Below are 24,495 nucleotides of genomic sequence, written 5' to 3'. Positions count from 1 at the left end.
TACACAGCTTCAGTTCTGTTCTCATGTCTATCTAGCTCCTTTCTTGCCTGATTTCTCTCTGCTTATCTTCAGTCCCCTTTAAGTTCTATCTTAATTCTTTTATCTTAATTCTGCCTCATCTAGATTCTTCTCATCTCATTCTTACCCATCTAATACTTCCCCTGTGGTGGTAATCTAATTATACTGAAATGTGATTTTGATTGTATGTTAATAAATAAAGTTGCCCGGGGGTCAGAGCTATTAGAGCCATTGCAAGAGTGTGGTGGTGGTGGCACACGCCTTTAATCCCAGAAAGCCAGCCTTTAATCCCAGGGAGTGGTGGTAGAAAGCAAAAAGATATATAAGGCGTGAGGACCAGAAACTAGAAGCATTTGGCTGGTTAAGCTTTCAGGCTTTGGAGCAACACAGTTCAGCTGAGAGCTATTGGAATGAGGACACAGAAGCTTCCAGTCTGAGGAAACAGGACCAACTGAGGAACTGGTGAGGTGAGATAGCTGTGGCTTTTCTGTCTCTTTAAATAGATGAACAGACAGGAAATAGAGCGCTCATTTGGGAAGCTGGGACACCGCAGGCGGAAGGGTGAGATTTTGGCTCTGAGCTCTGACCTCTCGGCTTTCTCTTTTGCATTATTTCTGTGTTTCTTATTTAATAAAACGGTTGGTTACATCAATACCTGGCGCCCAACGTGTTGGCAAGAGTTTCCACCTAAAACTTGAGAAAAAAGATTCTAAAACGGAGCTAAAAACAGTTCCTAATTGTCTCTCTCAAATGAGCGGCTGTGGGACTGGCGGGTGACAGAGATTTGTCCTGACTGTGGGCAAGGCGGAAAACTCTAGCTACATTCCCCATCTGGCTCTTCCTCATCTTCCATCTCGTCCTCAAGTTCTCTAGTCAAAATCCTCCTTATCCCTCTCAGTTCTCTGTCCTCAAGTTCTCTAGGGTATTCAGTTATAAACCCAAGCAATAGCAATCCTTCCCCTCCAGCCAGGTCAACAGGCTTGAATTCCTACAGGATCATAAAGGCAGGTAAGAATTTTCCTCAGGCAGTGACATGTCAAGCTTTCTTTTACAACCCAAAAAGGGAGTGGTTAAAGGAGGAGGTCAATTGAGAGCTAATCATTAGTTAGTATATCAGAAAGGGAATTTATCTGCTCAGTCTACATTCCTAGAAGTGGCTAGGTAAGAAGTTAGGAGTCTATAATGTTAGTAAAGCTGTATAAGAAAGGAGGGTCTTACCTTAAATTGCACAAGAAATAAAGCTATCCACCTGACCTAGGAGACCAGCGTTGTTTCCATAAGGGTGTTACCTTAGTTCAGAAGATCATTTGGCCTTGGACGCTTGATAGCTATTTTAGATAAATACACTATTAGGAGTTCTTGGAAGCACTCATAGCATTACAAGAAAATCACTGTAGGAACCAGCTAATATATATACAAAAGCTAAAATATCACCAAGACTTCTAAGGCATGGCTTGACATTTGGAAATGTCTCCTTGACTTTTCCAAGTAGTAGCTTTTGTGATAGTAGCTGGGTTCCATTACATTTTCCTGCAGCTTGCAGCAGTTGTCCTGTATAACTTTCATCCCCCACACCATTCTCTTCTTGTCACATGTCATCCAGGGTTCTCCAAAGAGACAGTACACAGTGAGGGGGGGGGGGACTGTGAACAGGGCAGGAAGGACAGAGAGATTGAGATTGAATTCAAAGAATAAGATTATGTGATTGTGGGGACAAGTGTGAAGTTAGTGGGACAGGCAGGAAACTTGGGCAGAACTGACACGGTGCCCTGATTAGAACCCTTGTCTCTTATAGAAACCTGTTTTGTTCTTAAGGTCTTCTTCACCAAGAGTTTTGAGGATATTGTTCTTTTGTCTGAGCCAGCTAATTGTTGTTGTTCCCCCACAGTCACCTCTAAACTGTGCTGGATGCAGTCACCGGGGTGATACATCAAAATCTCCTTCAGGTTGTAACCCTAGCACTGGTAAAAGACTTCCCACACCTGTATCTGATTCCAAAGGAAGACCCTCCCAACATAGCATGTTCTCTAGTCACACTCAGCCTCTCAAGTATAGGCAAGGACTGCGGGCAAGGTGCATTGAACCAGGGCATACAGTTTGCCAGACAAATGTGATAAAGGGTCAGAGGAATAAGGCAAAGCTCTAACAGTGGGTCCTGAATTCTAAGCTAAGGAAAGAAAGGCAGACATGATGCAAGTAAAGAACATGACAGGGGAACACTTTTTTTTTTGCCTCAGCCTTCCATTGCTGTCAGCCAAAGAACCCCCTCTCAATGCACTCTGTTTAGCTCCCGGTTCTGCCTTCCAAACAACCAGATGAAAAAAGATGCTTACCAACTGAAAGCAGGGTCTCAAAGTAGTTCAAGATCTACTGTATTAAGATATAGATTACATACTACTTTTTGGAGATTTTATTTTTATTTTATGTGTATGGGTGTTTTGCCTGTATGTGTGCCTATGCACCACATGTGTGCAGTGCCTGCAGATGTCAAAAGAGGGCATCAGATCCTCTGGAACTGGAGTTATAGATGGTTGTGAGCCACCATGTGGGTGTTGAGAATCAAACTCAGGTCCTCTGGAAGAACAGCTGGTACTCTTAACCACTGAGCCATCTCTGCAGCCCCCATGTCTTGTGGTATCTTTTGTAGCTGACATGAAGCTTTTAGTTCAGATTGTTGTTCTTCGTAAGTCATCTGGCTTTTCTGCTCATGGCTTCAGGATTTTCTTTAAAATATCTAGGCCTCTGTTTTAGTCTTTATTATATTCTCCCTGTATCTTAGCCTCTCTCATGTGTTCATTCTCTTTCTTTATATTGTTATACAAATTCTCTCCTTTACATAACTTCTCATGGCCATGTCAGTTACCCTCTCAGATTATTTTCTCTGTTCATGAGGGCGTGGACAAGTATACATGTTTGTGGAGGCCACAGGTTGGCATCAGGTCTCTTTCACTAGAAAGAGCTTTCTACCTCATTTTTGAGACAGGATCACTAAACCTGGAGATCATTGACTCACCTAGGCTGGCTGGCTAGGAAACTCCAGGTATCCGCATGTCTCTGCTTCTCCAGCCATGGACTTACAGCTATACCTCTGTGCACAATTGGTTTGTTTTTGTTATTTTTTGGTTTGGGTTTTGGTTTTGTTTGGTTTGTTGTTGCTGTATTGTTTTGATTTTTAACATGGATCCTGGGGATCCAACTCAGACTGTTATAACTTGCATATCAAAAGCAGTTTGCTGACTCAGCCATATTCTCAGTGTGTCCATCCCCCCGGCCCCCCTATTATTTTGAAGCCAATCTTCAACATATCTATCAGTCTATCTGTAAACATAGAAAAAAATCAGAGTTTGTCTCTAAAACATAAAAATCATTTTTATTGCAAACATTACACATTCACATCTCAGAGACACCATTAATAGCTCCTTAATGCCAATCATGCATTAATTACTTCATAAGACTTCTATGTAATTGTTTTTCCAAATAAAGAGTTAAACACAGTCAAGACTGTATTTGATTAAAATGTATTAGTCTCTTAGTTCCCAAGATGCCTTAATGTGTGCGTTGACTTGGTGGTACTTAGCTTGTTCACTGTCAGGCAGCATTTCCCAGGGTCTGGATTTTGCTAATTGCATCTCCAGGGCATCAGCATGTCTCTGTTCCACCTACTGTTTCCTGTGAACGAGTATATCTAAGTCTGCATTGTCCAGTAAGGCAGCCACTGGGCACATATGGCCATCTAGTACTTCAATTGAGACAAGTCTGCAGTGATAGGCACATTAAAATACATGTTGAATTTCAAAGACTGAGTACAAAACCAGTAAGTATCTCAATAATTTTATATTGGTTATGTCTAAATGATACAAAATCTAGACTTTGATAGATTTACACATATGCATATTTTGAGACAGGGTCTTGTTTTGTAGTCTAGGCTAGCTTGGAATTCACTGTGTCAAGGATATTAGCCTCAAACTCACACTAATCCTTTTGTTTCCACCTCCCAAATGCTGGGATTACAAGTATGAGGCACCACACCCAATTTCATTTATTTCTATAGAACTAAAGACTTGATGTGGTTCAGGTTCCCCCATCCTGGTACATCAAGACTGCAAACCCCTATGCATGTGTGCGCAAACACACATACACAGGAGAGAGAGAAAGAGAGTAAATATATTAGAGATATTAAATAGAAAGAAGAGTATTCATTTTTATCCACATTTTCTAGTTCACAGCTCCTTCTCTAAGGCAGGCTATAGAAACTATAATTAATCTTTCTAAAGATGAGTCTTATGCTCTTTTCCCCACCCAGTGTCAGAAGGGATCCATCCCCATACCTAGGAGGAAGGAATGCTACACAGAGCATCCAAGAAGGCCTTGCTGGGCTTCATTGTTCTCTTTGCTTATGTCCATGCTTCAGTCATGAGACTGGAGGTTGGTGTATGCAGGGTGGGTGTGGAAGCTCCATACCATTCCCTTAACAATTCGCCCTGTGCATCTCTTTACCTGTAGCCTTTGTAATTCCTTTATAGTGAGTCAGTAAAGGTGTTTATCTGAATTCTGTTAACCACTTGTACAAGTTAAACAAAACCATGAAAGGGAATCTGGGAGTGTAGTATCTATGGATGCATAGATTCTGTTATCTAACATGTTATTAAAGGGATCTACATATCCATAGTTACTAAAAAGAAAATTTAGGTGGGCAGAAGTCTACTTGGCAGAGGAATGTCAACTCCGTAAATGTATAGGGCACCCTCAAATGAGAATGTCTCCATTTGATGAGAAATGCTCCAGGACAGAACCATCAGTGGATGCTGTAACCAGTCCATGGAATAATCACCCCACAGATTTGGTAAGAATCTGGCAGCCATCACCTTCATTGAATGATCCAACTTGGCATTAACCAGAAGTGCCCTAATAAGAACACACCAGCACTGATGTGGAATGTTTGCTAATACCATTAAGCCTGAATCTAATCGTGAACAAAGAGACAAATGCAAATTGAGCAGAAGTCCATAAATTAACCTCCCTGATCCTGTGAGATGGTTCAGTAAGTGAAAGCATTTGCTATAAAAGCAAGAGTTCAAATCTCCCAAATCCACAAATAATAAAAAGTTATGCATGGTCATACAGTCCTGCAAGTAAATCATTAGAGAGGTGCTGATGAGTGAATTTCAGGAGCTTGTTGGCCAACCAAGGTGTCTTTTAAAATGTAGGAGTATGGAAACAGATAGATCTGTAAGTTTGAGGGCAGCCTGATCTACATAGCAAGTTCCAGGCCAGCCAGAGTCACATAGTGAAACCCTGTCTCAAAAAAGGGAAACATCCTCTTCTGGTCTCCAGATGTACAAACACACACACATATACACTCGTGTGCACACACACATAATACACACAACAATATAAAATACTTAAAAAGAATAGCCTATGTGTTGGAATGTGCCTGCTGTTCATCATTTGATAGTTATTTGGGTAAAAGTCTACATGCCTAGAAGATGACACCTTACTCTCAAATGGTTTTCCAGGACTATCATGTTTGTGCATAATAACAAAGGATTTTATGGCATCTAGTGATTTTCTTCTGGTGATAACCATGAATTATACCTAAACCCCACTACTTTGTGGAAATTTGGCACAATGGTGACATTTTATCATTCTGTTCATTTAGCCCCTCAGATCTTTTTTCCTTAAGAGTTAGTTTATTCTCTGTTCTCCACTTTCACTAACAACTCTTATTCTAACTGATGACCAAATTGCCTCTTCTTTGGCCAGTAGGAGTCTCTGTGTGTTGGTTCTTAAGTCTTTGAAGCCCCCAGTAGGTATGATAAACCAAGGTCTTCCTGGTCCATTTAATGTGTTCCCTGCCCCAGATATGCAGCTACCTGTTTGTCTTCTAGAAGTAAGTGAAACTGACTCATTTTATATACATCTTCCAGTCACTGCATTGTCTGGCTTCTCATACTCCCCTTTTACTCAGGACAAGGTAATTAAAGGGGGCAATTAAAAGAAAGTATGGTTTTTATCTTACATGCTTCTGTGTAGTTTGAATCTTTTACAAAGAGGAAGTTTCTGTGTTGTTTATATAATTATAAAAAGCCAAAAGACCTACAGACCACAGATGACAGAGAATATGAGAAGGCTGTTGACCTGCCCTAAGCTGAAATGATTCTGTCTTTGTGTGCTTCCCAGGACCTGTACCCAGCTCTGGAAGGTGTAAGCACAGTTTTCCACTGTGCGTCACCCTCACCATCCAGTGACAACAAGGAACTCTTTTATAGAGTGAATTTTATTGGCACCAAGAATGTCATTGAAACCTGCAAAGAGGCTGGAGTTCAGGTAAGGGGAATGCTGCAGTGACTAGTATCAGGAACATGTTCTTGCTTTTTCAGAGGGAGAGAAAGATGAATGGTTCCTGTTACTGTCTTCATGGGATTATCTAGGATTGCCTCTTCCATGTTGAGAAGAAATTAAAAATTAAGCCCTGGGTACCAGTTGATATCGCAGAAGGCCAACTGGTGTTATACTCTTCCAATACAGATAGACCATCTGAGTGCTCAGACAGGCTAAGGCTTATTGGTCTTTGCTTAAAGAGCTATGAAATTTAGACATGGCTTATTTTCTCTGTTGAAACAACATATACATAATGTTTTCAATATAGTTTTTAACCACTGTAACCCTTTTTCAAGTATGCATTCAGTGATATTAACTGTATTCATTTCATTGTCTAACCATTATCACTGTCCTTCTCTGTCCAAGTAGTAAGCAGAAGTTTTGCATCCTTCTGCCCCTCCCTAGCTCCTGGCAGCTATTCTCCAGTCTCTCTCTCTTATTACTTTAGAAAGCTCACATGAGTGCATTTAAACAGTTTTTATCCTTTTGTGGTGTGCTTATTTTACTTATCACAATGTCTGTAAGATTTGTCTTTATTGTAGCATGTCAGCATTTCCTTCATTTTTCAAGGCTAATGCTTCCCATTTATAGATGGAGAGAGACGAGAAAGACCTCCAACATAAGCCTCTGACCTATACACACACACAGACACACACACACATACACACACACACACACACACACACACACACACAAGAGAGAGAGAATAAATATAAGTATTTTATTTATTCATGCATCCATCAGTAGACATTTGTGTTGCTTTTGCTTTGGGGCTGCTATGAATTGTACTTCTGTGAATGGAGACTACATATACCTGCCTAAGTCCTTGCTTTTGATTGTTTCAGGTATCTACCCAGAGGTGGGATTCCTAAATCATTCAGTGCTGAACCTTTTTAAAAATTCATCACATTGTTTACCAACCTGCTTTTATTTTAAAAGAAAAAAAAGAAAGCACTGTTGTTTATATCTGATAGAAATCTATCCTGACTTGAACCTAAGGGCATACAAATTTTGCTTACAACACTGTTAAAAATCTGGTTCCTAGAATAACCTTAATGGAAACCACAGCCTCTGGGTGCAACAGCTCATTTGCTCACAGTGCTGCATGCCACAAATACTCTGAAACTGAGAAAAGGGTTAAAAAGAGTGGGGGCTCTTCTCCCAATAATCTTCCTGAGTACTTTTGTCCAGTTCCCAGTAATCAACTGGTCCAACAGGAATAGGTGAGAGGGGAGCTCTTCTGGATTCCTATCACTTGAAATTTCCATTGGCTAATCATACTACTTCTGTAAGCAGGAAGAAGAGAGAAATAGATGCCAATATTCAATTAACTTCCTCCTTTCTTCCTGTTCCGGACCTCAGCCCATGATCCCATTCAGGGTGGATTTCCTTCTATAATCTAAACCTCTCTGGAAATGCCTTTTTATATATATATATAAAAAACTCTTGTTCATCCTTTAAGGGATAGGTAGCTTGGTGTGTAAGGCCAAAAAGAAATTGATTTAAGGAACATTTTTTCCAACACCAAAAACAAAAAAGTCTTTAATGCATTTTATCTCAAATATTTAAAGAATTACTTCCCATATTTAAATCTAATCAACCAGGAATCTATGATTATATGCAACAGGGTCAAGATAAAATTTTTTTCTAAATAATTAGTTCAGCATGCTGATGGCTTAATCCAAACTTTGTGTAAATATATGCTGCCTGCAGCATACTTTGGGCATCCTATTTTGCCTGAGTCTATTCCTAGGTTTTCTGTCTACTGCACTGACCTCTGTCTATTCTCATGGGTGTAGACTCTACCTTAGTACCTGGTAGGGCACACTCCCTGACCAACTTCTTCAAAGATCCCTTAGCTGCTCAGAGCCTTTAGTTCAAGTTTTCCCATCCAGTGTTGAATCAGCTTGTCAAGTTCCTTGATGAAACTAGCTGGTATTGTTGCAGCAATGCATTTATGTTCTGTGAAATTTTAAAAAGATCTGATGTCTTTCTAACATTGAGTCTTCCTATCTATGAATATGAAATATCTCCCAATCTGTAATGCCACTCAGTGATAATTGTACTGTACTTCACAAAGGTTTTATACATCTTTTGTTATGTTTATTCCTGTATACCCCATCATTTGTTACTCACAAACTTATACTACATTTTCAGTTATTGCTACTATTTAAGAATATGGCTAATTTTCATATATGTAAATAAATGTAGATATATAGTGGTTTTAGGGGGTTTATTGTTTGGTATTTATGTGTGTGTGTGCGTATGCATGTGCACATTCACGTATAGGGGCTTTCAGAGGCCAGAGGTATCAAATCCCCTTGGAACTGGAGTTACAAGTAGTTGTGAGCCATATCATATAGGTGCTGGGAACCCAACTTAGGTTTACTTCAAGAGCACTAAACACTCTTAACCACTAAGCCATCTTTCCAGTTCCTAATTTCCTTATATTGATTTTGAATTCAGCTAGTTTGCTGAACTCCCAATATTTTCTATAGGCTTGCCCATGTTTTCCATGTAGGCATTGTATCTTTTTATTTCTATCATCTACTAATGCAGCAGTTTTCAACCTGTGGGCCACAACCCCTTTGGGAATTGAATGACCCTTTCACAGGGGTCACATATTAGATATCTTATATATGCAGTAGCAAAATTAAAGTTACAAAGCAGCAATGAAATAATTTTATGGTTGGGGGTCACCACAACATGAGGAACTGTATTAAAAGGTCTCAGCATTAAGAAGGTTGAGAAACATTGGGCTAAGGAGATTGGTTTGGTTTCTTGTTTTTTAAAACATTATAAATTGGTGTTTGTCTTCTACCATCTGGCTAGGACTTGTAGAATGATGTAAAATAAAAGCAGTAAAGGTATAACTAATGGAGCTAATAGTGTCAGTATCAGATGAACTGCTCTTAACTAGGACGATGCAATCTGGGGACCTTCAAAAGAGAGCATCCTCCTTCAAAATATAGGTAGCTTGCTTTCCTTTCTTCCTTCCTTCCTTCCTTCCTTCCTTCCTTCCTTCCTTCCTTCCTTCCTTCCTTCCTTCCTTCCTTCCTTCTCTCCCTCCTCCCCTCCCTCTTTCCCTTCTTCCTTCCCTCCCTCCCCCTCTCTCCTTCCCTCCTTCCTTCCTTCATTTTATACTGCTGTTGAAGATTGAACCTTGGGCCTTATACATGCTAGATGCTTGGCTCTACTAGCAAAGCATGACTTAAGTTATGTCCATATGCATATGTTTGTGTTTACATGGCAAGATTGGTATCAGAGTATCTGCTGGAATTTTGCAAGCAGAATTTTCTCTACAGGTTGGTAGTCTATCCTTCTCTCCATGGAGATTCTCCCATAGATTTCTACCATGAATAGTATTAGTTTTGTTTTCTCCCTCAGACATGATAGGATGGGGAAAATGAGATCCACTCCTTTTAGATTGTAATACCATAATGTGTCTAAAGTCCCAATGGCTAAAAAGGTGGTAATCTTTGGGTTATCTTAGAAGATTTAAAAAGAAAAGGCACTCCAGCAAGTGACTTGGAAGTGCCTTGTGGATGGGGCTTGCTCATATATGATGCCTAGGCAGTTGGAATAGCAATAATTCCTGACATGTGTTTTCCTTTAAATGTTTTTCTGCCAGAAACTCATTTTAACCAGCAGTGCCAGTGTTGTCTTTGAGGGTGTTGACATAAAAAATGGAACTGAAGACCTCCCTTATGCCATGAATCCCATTGACTACTACACAGAGACCAAGATCTTGCAGGAGAGAGTATGTACTTTAAAGCCAATTAAATGAAGAGATACCTCAAGTGTCTGCACTCATAAGAAAAAATGTCTGTGAACATGGAAAAGTTAGTAGTTTGAGACCCAAGTACGCAACATGAGATGTCCATTCAATATATGGAATTAAATTTCAAGAGGACAGAATGACTTATTGTGGCCAGATACTGTTCTCATTATTTTCTGGGGACTACTTCCTTTAAACTCCAAAATGATCTAATACAACAGGCACTCTTACCATCTCCAGATTACAGGAAAATACACTGATTCAAAGAGGGATCCAGAGTCTTCATCAGGGATCTCATAATTTCAATGTGACTGTGTTGGGCAGAATTGTGGGTTAAGCACTGATGTTTCCAGGACACTAGAAATCCTATACTACAGGCTGGGGTACTCCTGGGCTCCACAATAACTTGGGTAGCTGTTGACTTATGTTTCCTAGGCCTTTGCAGCACATCACACATTGAGGTTTGCTCTCTAAGCCAGTACTTGTAAACTGAAGCTCTACACTGAACTGGCATGGGTCTCCCTGCTCTGTCTGTTCTCACTTCCATCTCAGAACAGGACACAGTCACATAGAAATCACAGCAGAGCCTATTCTCACCTAATTAAGAAGTCCTATGTCCAAGCTATGCCCACCTATTCCATGGAACTAGGCTTAAAGGAGACCAAAGCCTACCGTGGGCCTTCAGATAATAATAGTTACCTCAGAGGCCCTGTGCACTGTCACCTGAGGTGCTAGGCTTCCAACCCACAGCTGAGTTTGTTCATGACCTCCAGATGGAAGCCTGGGCTCAAGCCATCAATGTGTCACTGGCATGGACTTTTTGAATATTCAGCTCGAAATTAGAAAAACTGGAGGTGACTCCAGCAGTAACTTACCTTGTTTTAAAGATCAACAACATCCTAAATCCTTTTAATAATAATAAGTAATCTTTGGGATTAGCCTAGCAGCTTTTCAAACTCCATAGAGATAGCCATGTCAGAGACCATTTGAAAGCTTGGTCATTCCCCTCAGTACCACAGATACTTAGCAGCCTATGAGGGGGGTGGGGTCAGGAAGCTCTGATGGCCATATATTTCATTGATAACTAGCTAAAAGTGGCTAGGACTATACTCTGTATATGTATATGTCTTTGTGCTTGCAAGACAAGTGCCTTGCTGACTGAGCTAACTCCTCAACTATATGTGTCTATTGTTGACTGAACTGTTTGTTACATACTGAATGATTATGTTTGAAGTCTTGTACATGCCACTGAATTCTTTAGCTCTTTTGGGGGTAGTAGCCTTATGTAGGAGCTTAAGGCTACCTCATTAACTAGAACTCTCAAACCTTTTCCATAAATTGAAGCCAGGATCCACCTTCTGGCTGAATGTGTAAATAGCCATTGAACCCAACCTGAGCTTTCTGATTTCATCCTAGCAGGTGTTAGCCAGTTTTCTCCTTCATTGTTGGTTTTCCATGGATAGGTGGGATATGGAATTAGAGTGTGAGATGTTGTCCCACGGCAGACAACTAACTATCCAGTAACCTGCACATACACCAAGTATGTCATTGATCTGTCTCCTAATGGGAAGTACTCACACATAGTAAGGTACAATCTTAGCTCAGGAGAAGTCTTACAGTGGACCCTTTCTCTCCTGCTCTCTTTCAGGTAGTACTGGATGCCAATGACCCTGAGAAGAATTTCTTAACCACAGCCATTCGTCCTCATGGCATTTTTGGCCCAAGGGACCCGCAGTTAGTCCCCATCCTAATTGATGCGGCTAGAAAGGGCAAAATGAAGTTCATGATTGGGTAAGGCAACTACCATTGTTCATTCCGTCCCCTTCAGACTATGTGAGCACACATGCAGATAATGATTTGAGAGTGCCAAGCAGCATTGTAAAATAGTCTGAATCTATTCAGGCTTCTGTAACAAAATACTATAGTCTGGATAACTTCACAAATAAGAGTAACTCATAGCTCACAGATCTGGAGACTGAGAAGTGTTATTGGTTGTTTTTTACTCTTTTGGCTCTTTGTTCCTTGCTCTTTGAGGGACCTGCCACCCAGCTCCCAGATAAATCACACACAGAGGCTTATTCTTAATTATAAATGCCCAACTTTAGCTTGGCTTGTTGCTAGCCAGCTTTTCTTAACCTTAAATTACCCCATCTATCTTTTGCCTCCAGGCTTTTTCTTTTTCTTACTTCTGTATATTTTACTTTCACTCTTACTCCATGGGTGGCTGGCCCCTAGTGTCCTCCTCTCCTTCTCTTCCTTCTCTCCTCCCAGATTTCTCCTTCTATTTATTCTCTCTGCCTGCCAGCCCCGCCTATCCTTTCTCCTGCCTCATTATTGGCCATTCAGTTCTTTATTAGACCGTCAGATGTTTTAAACAGGCAAAGTAACACAGCTTCACAGAGTTAAAGAAATGCAACATAAAAGAATGCAACACATCTTTGCATCATTAAAACAAATATTCCACAGCATGAACAAATATAGCACATCTTAAAATAGTATTGTACAACAGTCCAAGATCAGCCATCAGCAAAATTGGTGTCTACTAAGATTCTAATCCTCTTACCTGTGTCTTTATGTGGCCCAAGGATCGAACATCCTCTCTCAAGCCTCTGTTATAAGGAATGGCATTGATCCCATTCATGAGGGCAGAGCTCTCATGGTGTAATTGCCCTGCAAAGTTTCCACCTAAGAACATCAGCACATTAGAGATTAGGTTCTAACAAGAATATTGAGGGAACACAAACATTCAAACCATACATGTGACCTTCTCCATTGTCCTACATGTTGATTTCCTGGAACTGCCATCTCAAATTCCCACAAACAGTTCTTAAAACAACAAAAACTAATTCTCAGTTATGGAAGCCAGAAGTCTGAAAAACAACTATTAGCAGGACTGGCTTCTTCTGGCTGCTGTGAGGATATGGTCCAGGCCTCTGTGGGCTCTTCCTTGCTGCTCTTTGCATGCCAGTGCATTATTCCTACCTCTGCCTGCCTTTACACATGGCTGTCTTCTGTGCTATCTGTGGCCAAGTTTCCCTTTTATTATTAAGACATCAGTTATTGAGCTCAGACTTCTACCCTAGTCTGACCTTAACTGATATCATCTGCAAAGACTCCATTTCAACATAAAGTCAACCTTACAATTTCCAGAGTGGTATAAGGTTTGGAAGGATACTATTCAGTTCTGTATACTTTTTTAGGTACAGTGGGAAAGAATGTGTGTCCCTGCTTAGAAATTAAGAAGCTGAAGCTCTGGAGGGAAACAATGACCCTTGACTCTTTGCATATAGATATAGAAGGTAGTTAGTGTGTTGAAAAAGTAGAGGATTACAGCAGGTGTGGTTGGCTGCCAGACAGGCCTTTTCTTTCCCTTTTCCCTTTCCTTTCAAGACAGGGTCTTACTATGTGGCTCTGGGTATCCTGGAATTCACTCTATAGACCAGGCTAGCCTGCCTCTGCCTCCCAAGTGCTGGGATCCAAGGCATGAACCACTATACATGGTAGCTTTTACATTTCTTTTTTCCTTTTTATCCCCATGTCTTGTCTTCCTGTACTTACTAAATCTCACTGATGCCCTGACTTAAAACTTTGAGGGATTTCAGAGACAGTGAGAGAAAACTGAAACATCATTGGCCTGGTGTATCCTGGGAAAGTGTTCAAGATCTATACCTTAAATCAAAGCCCAAGAAGATACACTAGTGCTGGTCATGCTGGGGCATGCAGGATACCACAGTCTCACATTCATTGGTTGGTCCTTCAATATCCCACTGCCCCAAAAGTCCCAGTAGTTCTGCATGGCCACGTTTCATTACCTGTTGCAATCATTCAGGTGTACCAGAAGCAGGCACCATTAAGATAGAAGTGGGTTCATCTCTCAAATGTCTCAGTGCTAGGGCTTTGTGGGACTGGCAGCCAAATACTCAGCACAACTGAAACACTTGTGTACCTACAGAAATGGGGAGAACCTGGTTGATTTCACCTTTGTGGAGAACGTGGTTCATGGACATATCTTGGCAGCTGAGCACCTTTCCCAAGATCCAGCTCTGGGTGGGAAGGTAAGTCACTTGCTTCTCCCAGCACTTTCAGACCCACTGGGAAGTTCTATATCATTGCAGCATCACATTACTTTGGAGAGCCAAAAATCTAGGACCCAAGCTTCAAGGTTTTGTTCTCTAGAGCCCCTATGCTCACTCTAGGCTTGGTCACATGTATGTTAGTTTTCTCCTCATATTTCAGATCTCCATCCTCCCTCACCACCCACACATGGCTCATTTTGCTCAGACCTGACACTCCTCTAGCAAATGATATTATATGAAGACACCCAGAAGTCAGCAGAGTTGAGAAGGCCTACTCTGTTACCCCCACCTTGCCTTCTCCCTCTCAGGCTCACTATCTTCATTGTTTCTCACTGCTAGCTCTGTAATCCTTCCTGAGCACTCAGTGCTCTTTTCTCCCCCATTAACCTTTTCCATTTTCCCACTTACAACTTATGGTTTAGAACAAACAACATGTTTGAAAGATCTAATATGGACCATTTGTTACATGCAAAGATAAAACTGTGAGTTTTACCATGGGCTGTAATTAACAAACTTAACTTCCTAAGTGCAAGCTAAACTTCACTTAGAGTCCTGACCTCTTTGTAGAATTTATATCACCTTCCCTCTCTGCCCTTATACACTGCCCATTCTGAGAGTCTAAGACAGACTGTGATACACTGCAGCAGCTAGGCGTGTGAGGCCTCATAACACATATCTCACCATTTAATGCCCCTGCAAAAGAGGTAGGGCAGGCAGGACAGTGTGCCCCTGCTTTCCCACAGTAAGAGTTATAAGTGGACCCAGTAGCTAGTTGAGTTTGGAGACCCATGTGTGACCTGTTCACCCCAGCAGCTGTGCGGGCCTTTCTAACTTCGTGTTCCTTTACCAGGCATTTCACATTACCAACGATGAGCCAATCCCTTTCTGGACGTTCCTGTCCCGCATTCTGACAGGCCTCAATTATGAGGCCCCCAAGTACCACATCCCCTACTGGGTGGCCTACTACCTTGCTTTCCTGCTATCTCTGCTGGTAATGGTGATCAGTCCTCTCATCCAAATCCAGCCGACTTTTACGCCAATGCGGGTGGCACTGGCTGGCACATTCCACTACTACAGTTGTGAGAAAGCCAAAAAGCTCATTGGATACCAGCCACTGGTCACCATGGATGACGCCGTGGAAAGGACTGTGCAGAGTTTTCACCACCTGCGGAAGGACAAGTGACGTGCCCCAGTGCCCTCACCAATAACTTTTTCCTCTCTGTTCTGATGAACCAATATCCTTAAGTGAGTTTCTTCTGAGCTATATGCCTGTTGCTGGTTAGATGGTAGCATACCTGACCCTTTCCATGAAAAAGTAACAACAACAGGAGACGTTTCTTCCAGGATAGCATTGGACTTCTTAAAGCAGACAGACACATAATCTACTACTTTGGTCTTTCTCTCTCCCTCCCACTACTAATCTCTTGTAGTTGGAAGTTTTCCTGCCCTGACAGCCCACTCTTCTCCTGGCAGCTGCTTCCAAATTACCACACAAAGACTTAATATTTATAACTGCTCAGCCAATAGCTCAGGCTTGTTACTAACTAGGTCTTACAACTTAACCTTTTTCTATTAATCCATGTACTGCCCTGAGGCTCATGGCCTTTACCTCTAACCCATTTTGTATGTCCAATTTGTTCTTCATCTGGTTCTAGACTCCTCTGACTCTGCTCTTCCTCATCCCATAATTCTCAATTTAGCTTTCCCACCTAACTTTATCCTATTCAGCTATTGGCCAGTCAGCTTGTTTATTAAACTAAACACAGTGACAAATCTTCACAGTGTACAAGAGGGTTTTCCACAGCACTATCTCCTGTGTTCATTATCATAAAGACAACCCTGAGTATACCAGCATTAAAATGAAAACCACAAGACTTTGTTCAAGGTCTTAAAAATTGAAGCAAAGCCAGAAATTGTAAACACAGAGTAAGCCTTCAGACATACATTTCATATGATCACAGTAGAATAGTTAGAAGTATTGATGACTATAACCCCCAATCCCCAATCCTTAAGGATAAATCCACTCCTGGTTCCTTGCTGCCTTGCATGCTGTCAGGGTCTCTTTAAAAATGGTTTCAGTGTCTGCCTCCATTGTTTAACCACAAAACATTTCCCTTTATCCACAGAATCTGGTAGTGATCTTTAGTTGTCAGTAGTGATGTGATGAAGTGTGTGCTAATATGGTACATTGTGTGCTGTGTTAGCTGGTCAGCTCCTAATAACATGGGATATTGAGCTGGTTGACAGTGAGCTGGAGAGAGTGGCCTTCTTCATCTCCATGATGTTTGAGTAGAAACTCCTTCATGAGATGATGCAGAATGGGCTATAGACATCCTTGCAGCTCACCTCAAAGAACGTATCAGGCCATCTTCCAAAAAGAGTACAGCCCATCTAACAATCCAGAATTTTCTGTTCTCTGAACTCATTAAAATGTACTCCTGAAGAATTCTAACTTCTTCATCACTATTTAAGGGTAGGAAGGCAACTGGGGGAAAATACAATAAAGGTATAAAAGCCATACACTTTGTGTTGCTGGCTTATTAGCTCTGCCTGGGGAGAGACCATGCTGAGCTGCCAAGGCATTCAGACATAAATGTAAATAAGATGCCATCTTTGCCCATGAGGCTTACAGTAATGAAATTATATTCATAAGCCCCTGAAGTATGATAAAAATGTATGCACTTATACACTTATGTAAGACAAGTAAAGTGACATGGTTTCTGCAGAACAAGTGATGCACTGAGGTTGGACTTGAAGGATGTAGAAATGGTCACTGATGCAGACCCGTCAATTGGTATTTCAAACTAAAGAGATCAGTCTCATAGTCAACAGCTTTCAGAAGCATGTTGTGTCTCTTGACCATATATGAAATAATAGTGTATCTTGCACTTACTGGTATAACTGCAGTTCAGTAGAGGACACAAGTGGGAAGGCTAGGTTGGGAAACAGAGGACATTGGTCAGGCTGAAGCGGGAAGCAGAGAATAACCTTTATTCTGTAGGTCTGGACAGCCTGTGGTGGTTCATAACAATTAAGGATTTACTCAGTGGAGGGCAAGGATCAAGAAAATCCTGACTGCTCTCCATGAGTTAAAACTGAACACTTAGTGGACGTACTTAGAAAGGAATCAGAATTCAGCACAGAGAGGAAAGATGTACCTTAGACGGGAACAAAGCTTAGGAGTTACTCAGAACTGCTGGATGAGAAGGCAATAGACCTAGCTAGCAAACACTAAGAACCACATGCCTTAAAAGTCCCTTGAAAATGTTAACAACTATTGGGCCAGAGATGTCCCTTGTCAAGCTCAATTGCCCAATGCATTCTTCCTAATATTTTGTAAGCCTTCTGTCACTGTGACAAAATACCTGTTATAAACAACTTGAAAATAGGAAATGTTTTAGAGAACTTATTCTAAGGTTAGTTGGCTCTGTTGCTTTTGGGACTGTGGTCCCCTATCCCATTCAAAGACATACCTCAAAGACCTAACTTCTTCCCACTAGGCCACACCTGTTAAAGGATCCACCACTTCCAGTTGCACCAGGAGATGGAGTCCAAACCTTCAACACAAATAGTCCTGTAAGAGATATTCAAGAATCAAACTGTGGCTTTTGTTTACTTGTGTAGTCCACACATTTTCACTAGGTGCTGCTCTGAGCTTCTGCAGTGAGTACAGCGGGCATAGATCCTGCCTGTCTGGCATGGACATTGTAGCAGGGCCACACAAATAATATATAACACAAAACTGTTCCAAATTCCAAGAGAAAATTGGGGCTAAGAATATGGCCCAGTGGTAAATAGCATGTGTCGCTCTTGCATAGGACCCAGTTCAGTTCCAGTACCCATTGGGAGGCTCACAAACTATCTATAACTCTAGTTCCTGGGGACTGATGCCTGCTCTGACTTCCATAGACACTAAGTATGCATGTGATGCACATATATACATGCATGCAGACAAAACACTGATACATATGAAAAGAAAAATCTTTTCTAAGTGAAAAGTACAGAGTATCATGGGCAGGATATGGGCCTATGAGTGAACTTGCGCATTTAGAAACTATAGCTAGGCAAGGAAGCAGTATCCCCTCAAACCTAAAAGGTGAAGTGAGTTAATTAGGAAGTCCTCCAGACAGATCCTAAGTTCCCAGCTGACCAGTCTTTCCCTACATTCCCCACTCAGACCCATTCACTCCTTATGCCCATTTGGAGGAAGTGCAACTGCCATGAAATTTCAGCCTCAGGCCACACCCCAAACATGCTGAACTAAGACTGAGGATGGCCCTGTACTGTGTCCACAAGCCCTACAGATGATTTCAGCCACTAAAGTAGCCTCCCCCAGATCACTGAGTACAGCTAGAGCCTCACCTCAACCACTACAAGACACTTGCTTTCATCACAGACCCAGGTCCTAGGGGTTACCCTACCTGTTCATTCCTGATGACTGATGGTCTACAGTGGCTGCCTAGAGCATGGAGCTTAGCCCCTGCCTCTCCCATGTGGTACTTTCTCTCTGGAGAAACAGAGCCAGAGGAAGGCAGTTAGCAACCTGTGTGTCTATTGGGGTGATCTCCCATTTCAGCCCTTCTTCCCTTCTCTATGTCTGTTGACCTAGTTCTTCCTGGCACATCTGTACCTGAGTCAGGTGTGCTGTGACAGCAAGCTGATCTGTCCCTCTTGCAGTCCTATCTCTATACCTGGTGTGTCAGACCTAAAAAACTTTAGATTCCACTTCACTACCAACAACACTTGAGCAGGTCTCAATGTTCTCCCAGCCTACCTTTCTACTTCTCCCACTAGGCTAACATGTACTGTATTCCAGCACAACTGTACCATGACTCTGACTCATGCCTTGTTATCCACGCACTTACTCAGGTTGTCCTGTTTGCTGACAGTGTATTTGTGTGTCTCTGTCTCCAGGTCTAGAGTGACCAGTCTTTTCCTTCCCAGAATCCCAGCTTTATCTGTCTCCTCTCTGGTTCCCCAGCCTGTGGCTCTTGACCTTCACCTCTTTTCATATGCTCCCTGCCTTTGCTTTCTCCCACTTCAACCAGGCCAGAAGTTCTTTAAGGGGCAGAGCCAGCCAGTGTTCCTTTCCAGCGCAGAGTGGGTGTTCAGTAAACCCAGGCGATCATCTTTCCTGGCTTGTTGTCCTAGAGGAACAACAGCAGCCACAAAAGGTAATGGCTAGCCAGGCTAGGGGAGAGCAGAGCAGAGCCACAGTCCCAGCATACATGTGTGGGGTCTGAAACTCCTGAGTACCGTAAGTTAGCCTTTCTATATGTGTCTTTCACCAGTGTCAGACAAGACTATGACCTAATAAAAATTACAAGCCAGGGAATTGGGGCTCAGCAACTGTGGAGAAACCTGCTTTGGAGAGAGATCCAAGAGAGAGAAACCAAGGGGCAGTAGGCACCCCTGTCTGCAAGTCTCTGAACTATCTATTCCACTATGGAGTCCATGACTTCAAAATGGAAGTCATGGAACCCATGCAAAGGACAGCAATGACCTGTCCTTCAGAGGTTCCAGGTTTACTGTGAGACAGCGTGTGCTGATCATCTCATCATACCCTCTCTCCCTCCCAGCTATCCTCTTCCATCCCCAGGAATGCAGCTTGTGCCACCCTCCATGCATTTCCTCAGCAGCATTCTCCTATGCCCAACATAAGGCGCATTGTGGGAAGGGGAAGAGCAGCAGCTGATTCTCTTTCAAACTCCATCTCCAATGTAATTTTCCTACATGTCTGTAGCTGGAGTTTTCTCCAGTCCTGCCCAGCACCATGAACCCCACAACCACTTATAAAATAATCACTCAGAAACTTATATTAATTAAACTGCTGGGCCATTAGCTCAGGCCTACCACAGACTAGCTCTCACACTTAACTCAGCCCATTTCTGTTCATCTATATGTTGCCATGTGTTCCGTGGCTTTACTTGCTGCCTTTACATATTGCTCCTGGACGGCGGGCTGGCATCTCCTCCAGCTTCCACCTCCCCGCCTCTCTTCTCTGTCCCACCTATCCTATACTTCCTGCCTGGCTACTGGCCAATCAGCGTTTTATTTATTCACAACATACAGGACATCCCACAGCATATGTCCATCTAATTATGTCCTCAGTCATATAATAGCCATTGACCCAAATGCCCACCATCCTCTATAGACTTCCTTGCTCCTCAGAGCCCAAGGACTTTCTGTCCCTTACTTATTCCAGGGAAGGTACCCACAAAATGTGCCAAGACTTTTGGACTTTTGGAAAAGAAAGCCAGCAGTTCCCACATTAGCCACCTGGGGGAGCCCCAAAGATCCTTCTCAGAACTAGGAGGGACCACTTGCTTTGGATCTCTCAAGGCCCTGTAAACCCACTTTTCACATTCATATTTAGGCAGGCTAATTTAGCTAAGAGTTTCTAAGCCTACAGGTTAGCAGACGTCAATCGGAAATGTTCTAACCTGAAGAGTTCAAAAAGCACAAGTAGGGCCTGGGGAGATTCAGTGAATAAAGTAATTGCTCTACAAGTATCAGGACCTGAATTCAGATCTCCAACACCCACATAAAAAGCTGGGCATGGTTGTACCTGTAATCCTAGTGCTGGGGGTGGGGAACAGAGATAGGAGGATTGCTGGGACTTGCTGGCTGCTAGCCTAGCAAAAGAAAACGAGCTGTAGGCTGAGAGACCTTGTCTCAAGAGAATAAGGTGGAAATCTATTGAGGAAGATACACAATAGAGGAAGATACCTGATGTCCTCTTCTGCCCTCTACACATGCACTCACAGGAGTGTGCACCTACATGCACATGTGTGTAATACATACACATAAGCACAAATGGGAACTGTGAAAAAGAAAAGACATACTATGGAAGACACTAGAATTTCCCATTCCTGTATGCTCCTCTCTTCAGCATTGACTGTGGATGGTTCCACATGATGATGACCAAACTAGAAATTTCCCTTTGCTAGGTCTACCTCCTACATGCTCATCCCTAGGAGGACAGTTCACATCAGCTCCCTGGGTTCTGAGAATTGCTATAGGGATAGAAAGGAGGTAAGAAGGTGAAGGCAATTGCTCTCAGTGACTCTTTTGAGATGCTTTCTGTAGCAGGTACTAGGGAATACATACATTGCCAAATACTCAGAGGGACAAATGGCCATTCACTCTCTCCTTTGATTTTTTCCAACAAGGTCTATTATCCTCACTTTGCAAGAAATCCTGAAGCCTCAAAGAGGAAAAGCATATTTTCTTGGACATACAGCTTGTTAGGGGTAGAGCTGAACCTTGACCCCAGACTTGACCCCCAACTCCATAACCTTTTGCCCAATGACTTTCTTAATCTCTCAAATAAATCAAAGACAGTCTCTGTATCACTGCTGATGTTCAGGTCTATATGTTGGGACACACAAGTGAGGTGTGTACTCTTGCCTCTGCATGGTATAAGAGCTCTGTTTGGATTTATTTCCTGTGGTTGCTCTACCATTTCAGTGACTTAAACCAATATTTTTAAAAATACATTCTTGTTGTTCTGAGGACAGAGGTAAGATGCTCAAATTTTATTTCAGAAGGTTCAGGTCAAGTAACTATCAGGACTAGTTGCTTCTGAAACCTCAAGTAGCAATCCATTTTGCCTTTTGTTTTCAGCATCTAGTGATCACCTACTATGTTGGCTTGTGGCCCCTTCCTCTGTCTTCAAAGCATATTACTTCAGTCTCTGTGTAGCTGAAGTTTTCCTGTATCCCTGCCTGCCGGCGGTGGGGACAAATCTCTCCCACTCATGTCCCCCAAGGGAACACACAGAGGCTTATATTAGTTATAACTACATGGCCATGGCTCAAGCTTTTTGCTAACTAGCTCTTATATCTTAAATTAGTCCATAACTATTAATCTATATATTGTCACATGTTCCATGGTTTTACCTGCATCCCATTACATGTTGTTCCTTGGGCGGCTCACTGGCATCTCCCCACCCCACCCCACCCCGCCTTCTTCCTGTTTCTCCCTCTGAATTTCCCACCTGCCTCTAAGCTGCCTTGCCATAGGCCAAATGGTTCTATTAATCAAGTAGTCAGAGCAACACATATTCGCAGCCTCCAGAAAGACATTCTCCTATCATCTCTGTTTATACTATCCTATTCCTCTCTCATTCTCATGAAGACACTTATGATCATCCTTAAGCCCAGCCTGGTTAACATTCTTAATCACATCTGCAAAGTCTTTGTTGCCCATATATGTAGTGATATTTTATTTGTTAAAATAAAGTTTATCTGAGGATCAGAGGAAGAAGCCAGCCACTATATTAAACACAGAAATCAGGCAATGGTAGCACATGCCTTTAATCCTAGCACTCGGAAGGCAGAGATCCATCTGGATCTCTGTGAGTTCAAGGCCACACTGGGAACAGAGCCAGGTGTGGTGGTACATATCTTTAATCCAAACACTAACCATAAAGGTCTGGAGGTCTGGACAGACAGACAGGAAGTGACAGGGCTGGGCAGAAAGAAGAAGTGATGTAGCTGGGTGGAGAGAGGAAATGAAATGGCAGAACAGAAAGGCATATAGGCATGGGTATACAGGAAGTAGGTCTCTTTGGCTGAAGATCTCCAAGTGGTGAGAACGTGGCTGGCTTCTTTCTGTTCTTCTGATCTCTCAGTTTTAACACCAATATCTGGCTCCGGGTTTTTTTTATTAATAAGACCGTTTAGCACTTCGTCTTATACATACAACAAAGACAGGAGGCTATGAGGCTTAAAGATGGACATCATTGAGGGGAATATTATTCAACCTACCATAATGACTGAGACCTAGAAATGGCTCCTCTGGCTGTTGCAACTGCAGGGCAAAAGTACTCTGGTCCTCTGATCTTTGAATGTGGTTCTACAAAGGTAGAGACAAGCAGCTCAAGTGAGTAGGGCCAGGCAGCCTTGAGTCTAAAGCCACAAAACCATGAGAAACACCAACAGAAGAGGGTACCAAGCCACCTGCTGAGGCATGAAATATACTGGAGCTCAGTTTTGAAGTTAAGTTCTACCTAGAAGAGAGGTCAAAGGGCAGGCAAGTCCTAACAGGTTCAGTTGCCACAAATCTAGGGTGGGGCAGCCAGGCAAGTTGGCTCAGAGAGGAAAGTGCTAAAGGATTGCCTACCTTATTCTCCTTATTGCCCAACAAGGGCCCCTGCTTGGCTTCCACTAGGGCCTGGGACCTTGAGAAAACTGTTAGATACGTTCAGCCCTATCTACCAGAACTATTCAGATTATTCACTGGGCTCATTTGGCACTGATTGATTAGTGCAACCCCTATATAGAGGTCACCAAGATGATGGTGTTGAGAAATATGGGTGGATCCTCTTGTGAATCCTATGGCCCAGCGTGAACAAGTGCTTGTTCTGCACTGCTCCAAGCTCTGGACTGGAACATCTACTTCTAGGCCTGGGTCTCTGGCTCCAGCAAGGATGGGACTCAGAAACTTGGGCATACCCCTTTGTGCCTTTTTGGGGGCTGCGATTAGCATGTAGGGAAAGGAAGCTGAGAGGCTGAGCTAAAGACTTCCAGCTGACTTACAACTGAAGGGGCTTCCAACCTAGATATGACCCCAAGAGCAAGACTACAAAGGCTGGGCCCAACACAATGACAGCAGTAAGACCCAAGATGCCAAATGTCACTGTGGGCTGTTCAAATGAAGAAAGGAGGAGCAAGGCAGGAAAATATACAGACAGGTAGACACTGTCAGGCTGATTTCATGACCTCAGATCCATGTCCAAGTCCAAACCCCTGCATTATGACCTTTTTAGTAAATAGTCTTTGTAGATAAAAATCAAGCTAAGATAAGATTATAGGATCGTGAATTCAAATATGATGGTGTCCTCAGGAGAGAAGACTAGAGACATATATGACTGAAGATGGCCACTTGGAGAAAGAAACAGATAGGAGCCATGTGGTCACAAGCCAAGGAATACATACCTAGGGCTACTGAGGCTGGAAGACACAAAGAAGGACCATCCAAGGAGGATAGTGCTGCCAACACTTTGATTTCAGACTTCTGGCCTTCAGAACTGAAAGAGAATCCACTTCCGTTGTTTTAAGCCCCATGGTTTGTGGTTCTTTGTTCCAACAGCCCTGGCAAACTAACCTTTCCCACGAGTCTGCAGAGATATAAGTGTTACATGTCTTCTAAGTGAGTGATCCTCTTGTTGCCACTCCAGCAGTGAATAAACAACACTCCTACCCTTCAAAGCACTTTGGAAATACTAATTAACTCTCA

At 42.4% G+C, this 24,495-nt stretch overlaps 1 protein-coding gene across 6 annotated transcripts in view; it reads left to right on the top strand.

Annotated features, from left to right (window-relative positions):
- Positions 1-22,900, top strand: part of Nsdhl (NAD(P) dependent 3-beta-hydroxysteroid dehydrogenase NSDHL) — a 37,747-nt gene extending 14,847 nt beyond the window's left edge. For 5 of the 6 annotated variants that reach the window (XM_006998507.4, XM_076562655.1, XM_076562653.1 and 2 more), the window contains 5 exons: positions 6,199-6,345; positions 10,031-10,159; positions 11,826-11,968; positions 14,130-14,232; positions 15,104-22,900. In XM_006998507.4, coding sequence (XP_006998569.1) covers positions 6,199-6,345; positions 10,031-10,159; positions 11,826-11,968; positions 14,130-14,232; positions 15,104-15,436 — 855 coding nt within the window. In that variant the 3' untranslated portion in view covers positions 15,437-22,900. The remainder of the gene's footprint in view (positions 1-6,198; positions 6,346-10,030; positions 10,160-11,825; positions 11,969-14,129; positions 14,233-15,103) is intronic. The other variant, XM_076562654.1, reaches the window with a different exon arrangement.
- Positions 22,901-24,495: the final 1,595 nt, after the last annotated feature.

This window comes from Peromyscus maniculatus, chromosome X (assembly GCF_049852395.1).
Source record: "Peromyscus maniculatus bairdii isolate BWxNUB_F1_BW_parent chromosome X, HU_Pman_BW_mat_3.1, whole genome shotgun sequence".
Lineage (NCBI taxonomy): Eukaryota > Metazoa > Chordata > Mammalia > Rodentia > Cricetidae > Peromyscus > Peromyscus maniculatus.
This window is presented reverse-complemented; position numbering and strand designations above follow the sequence as displayed.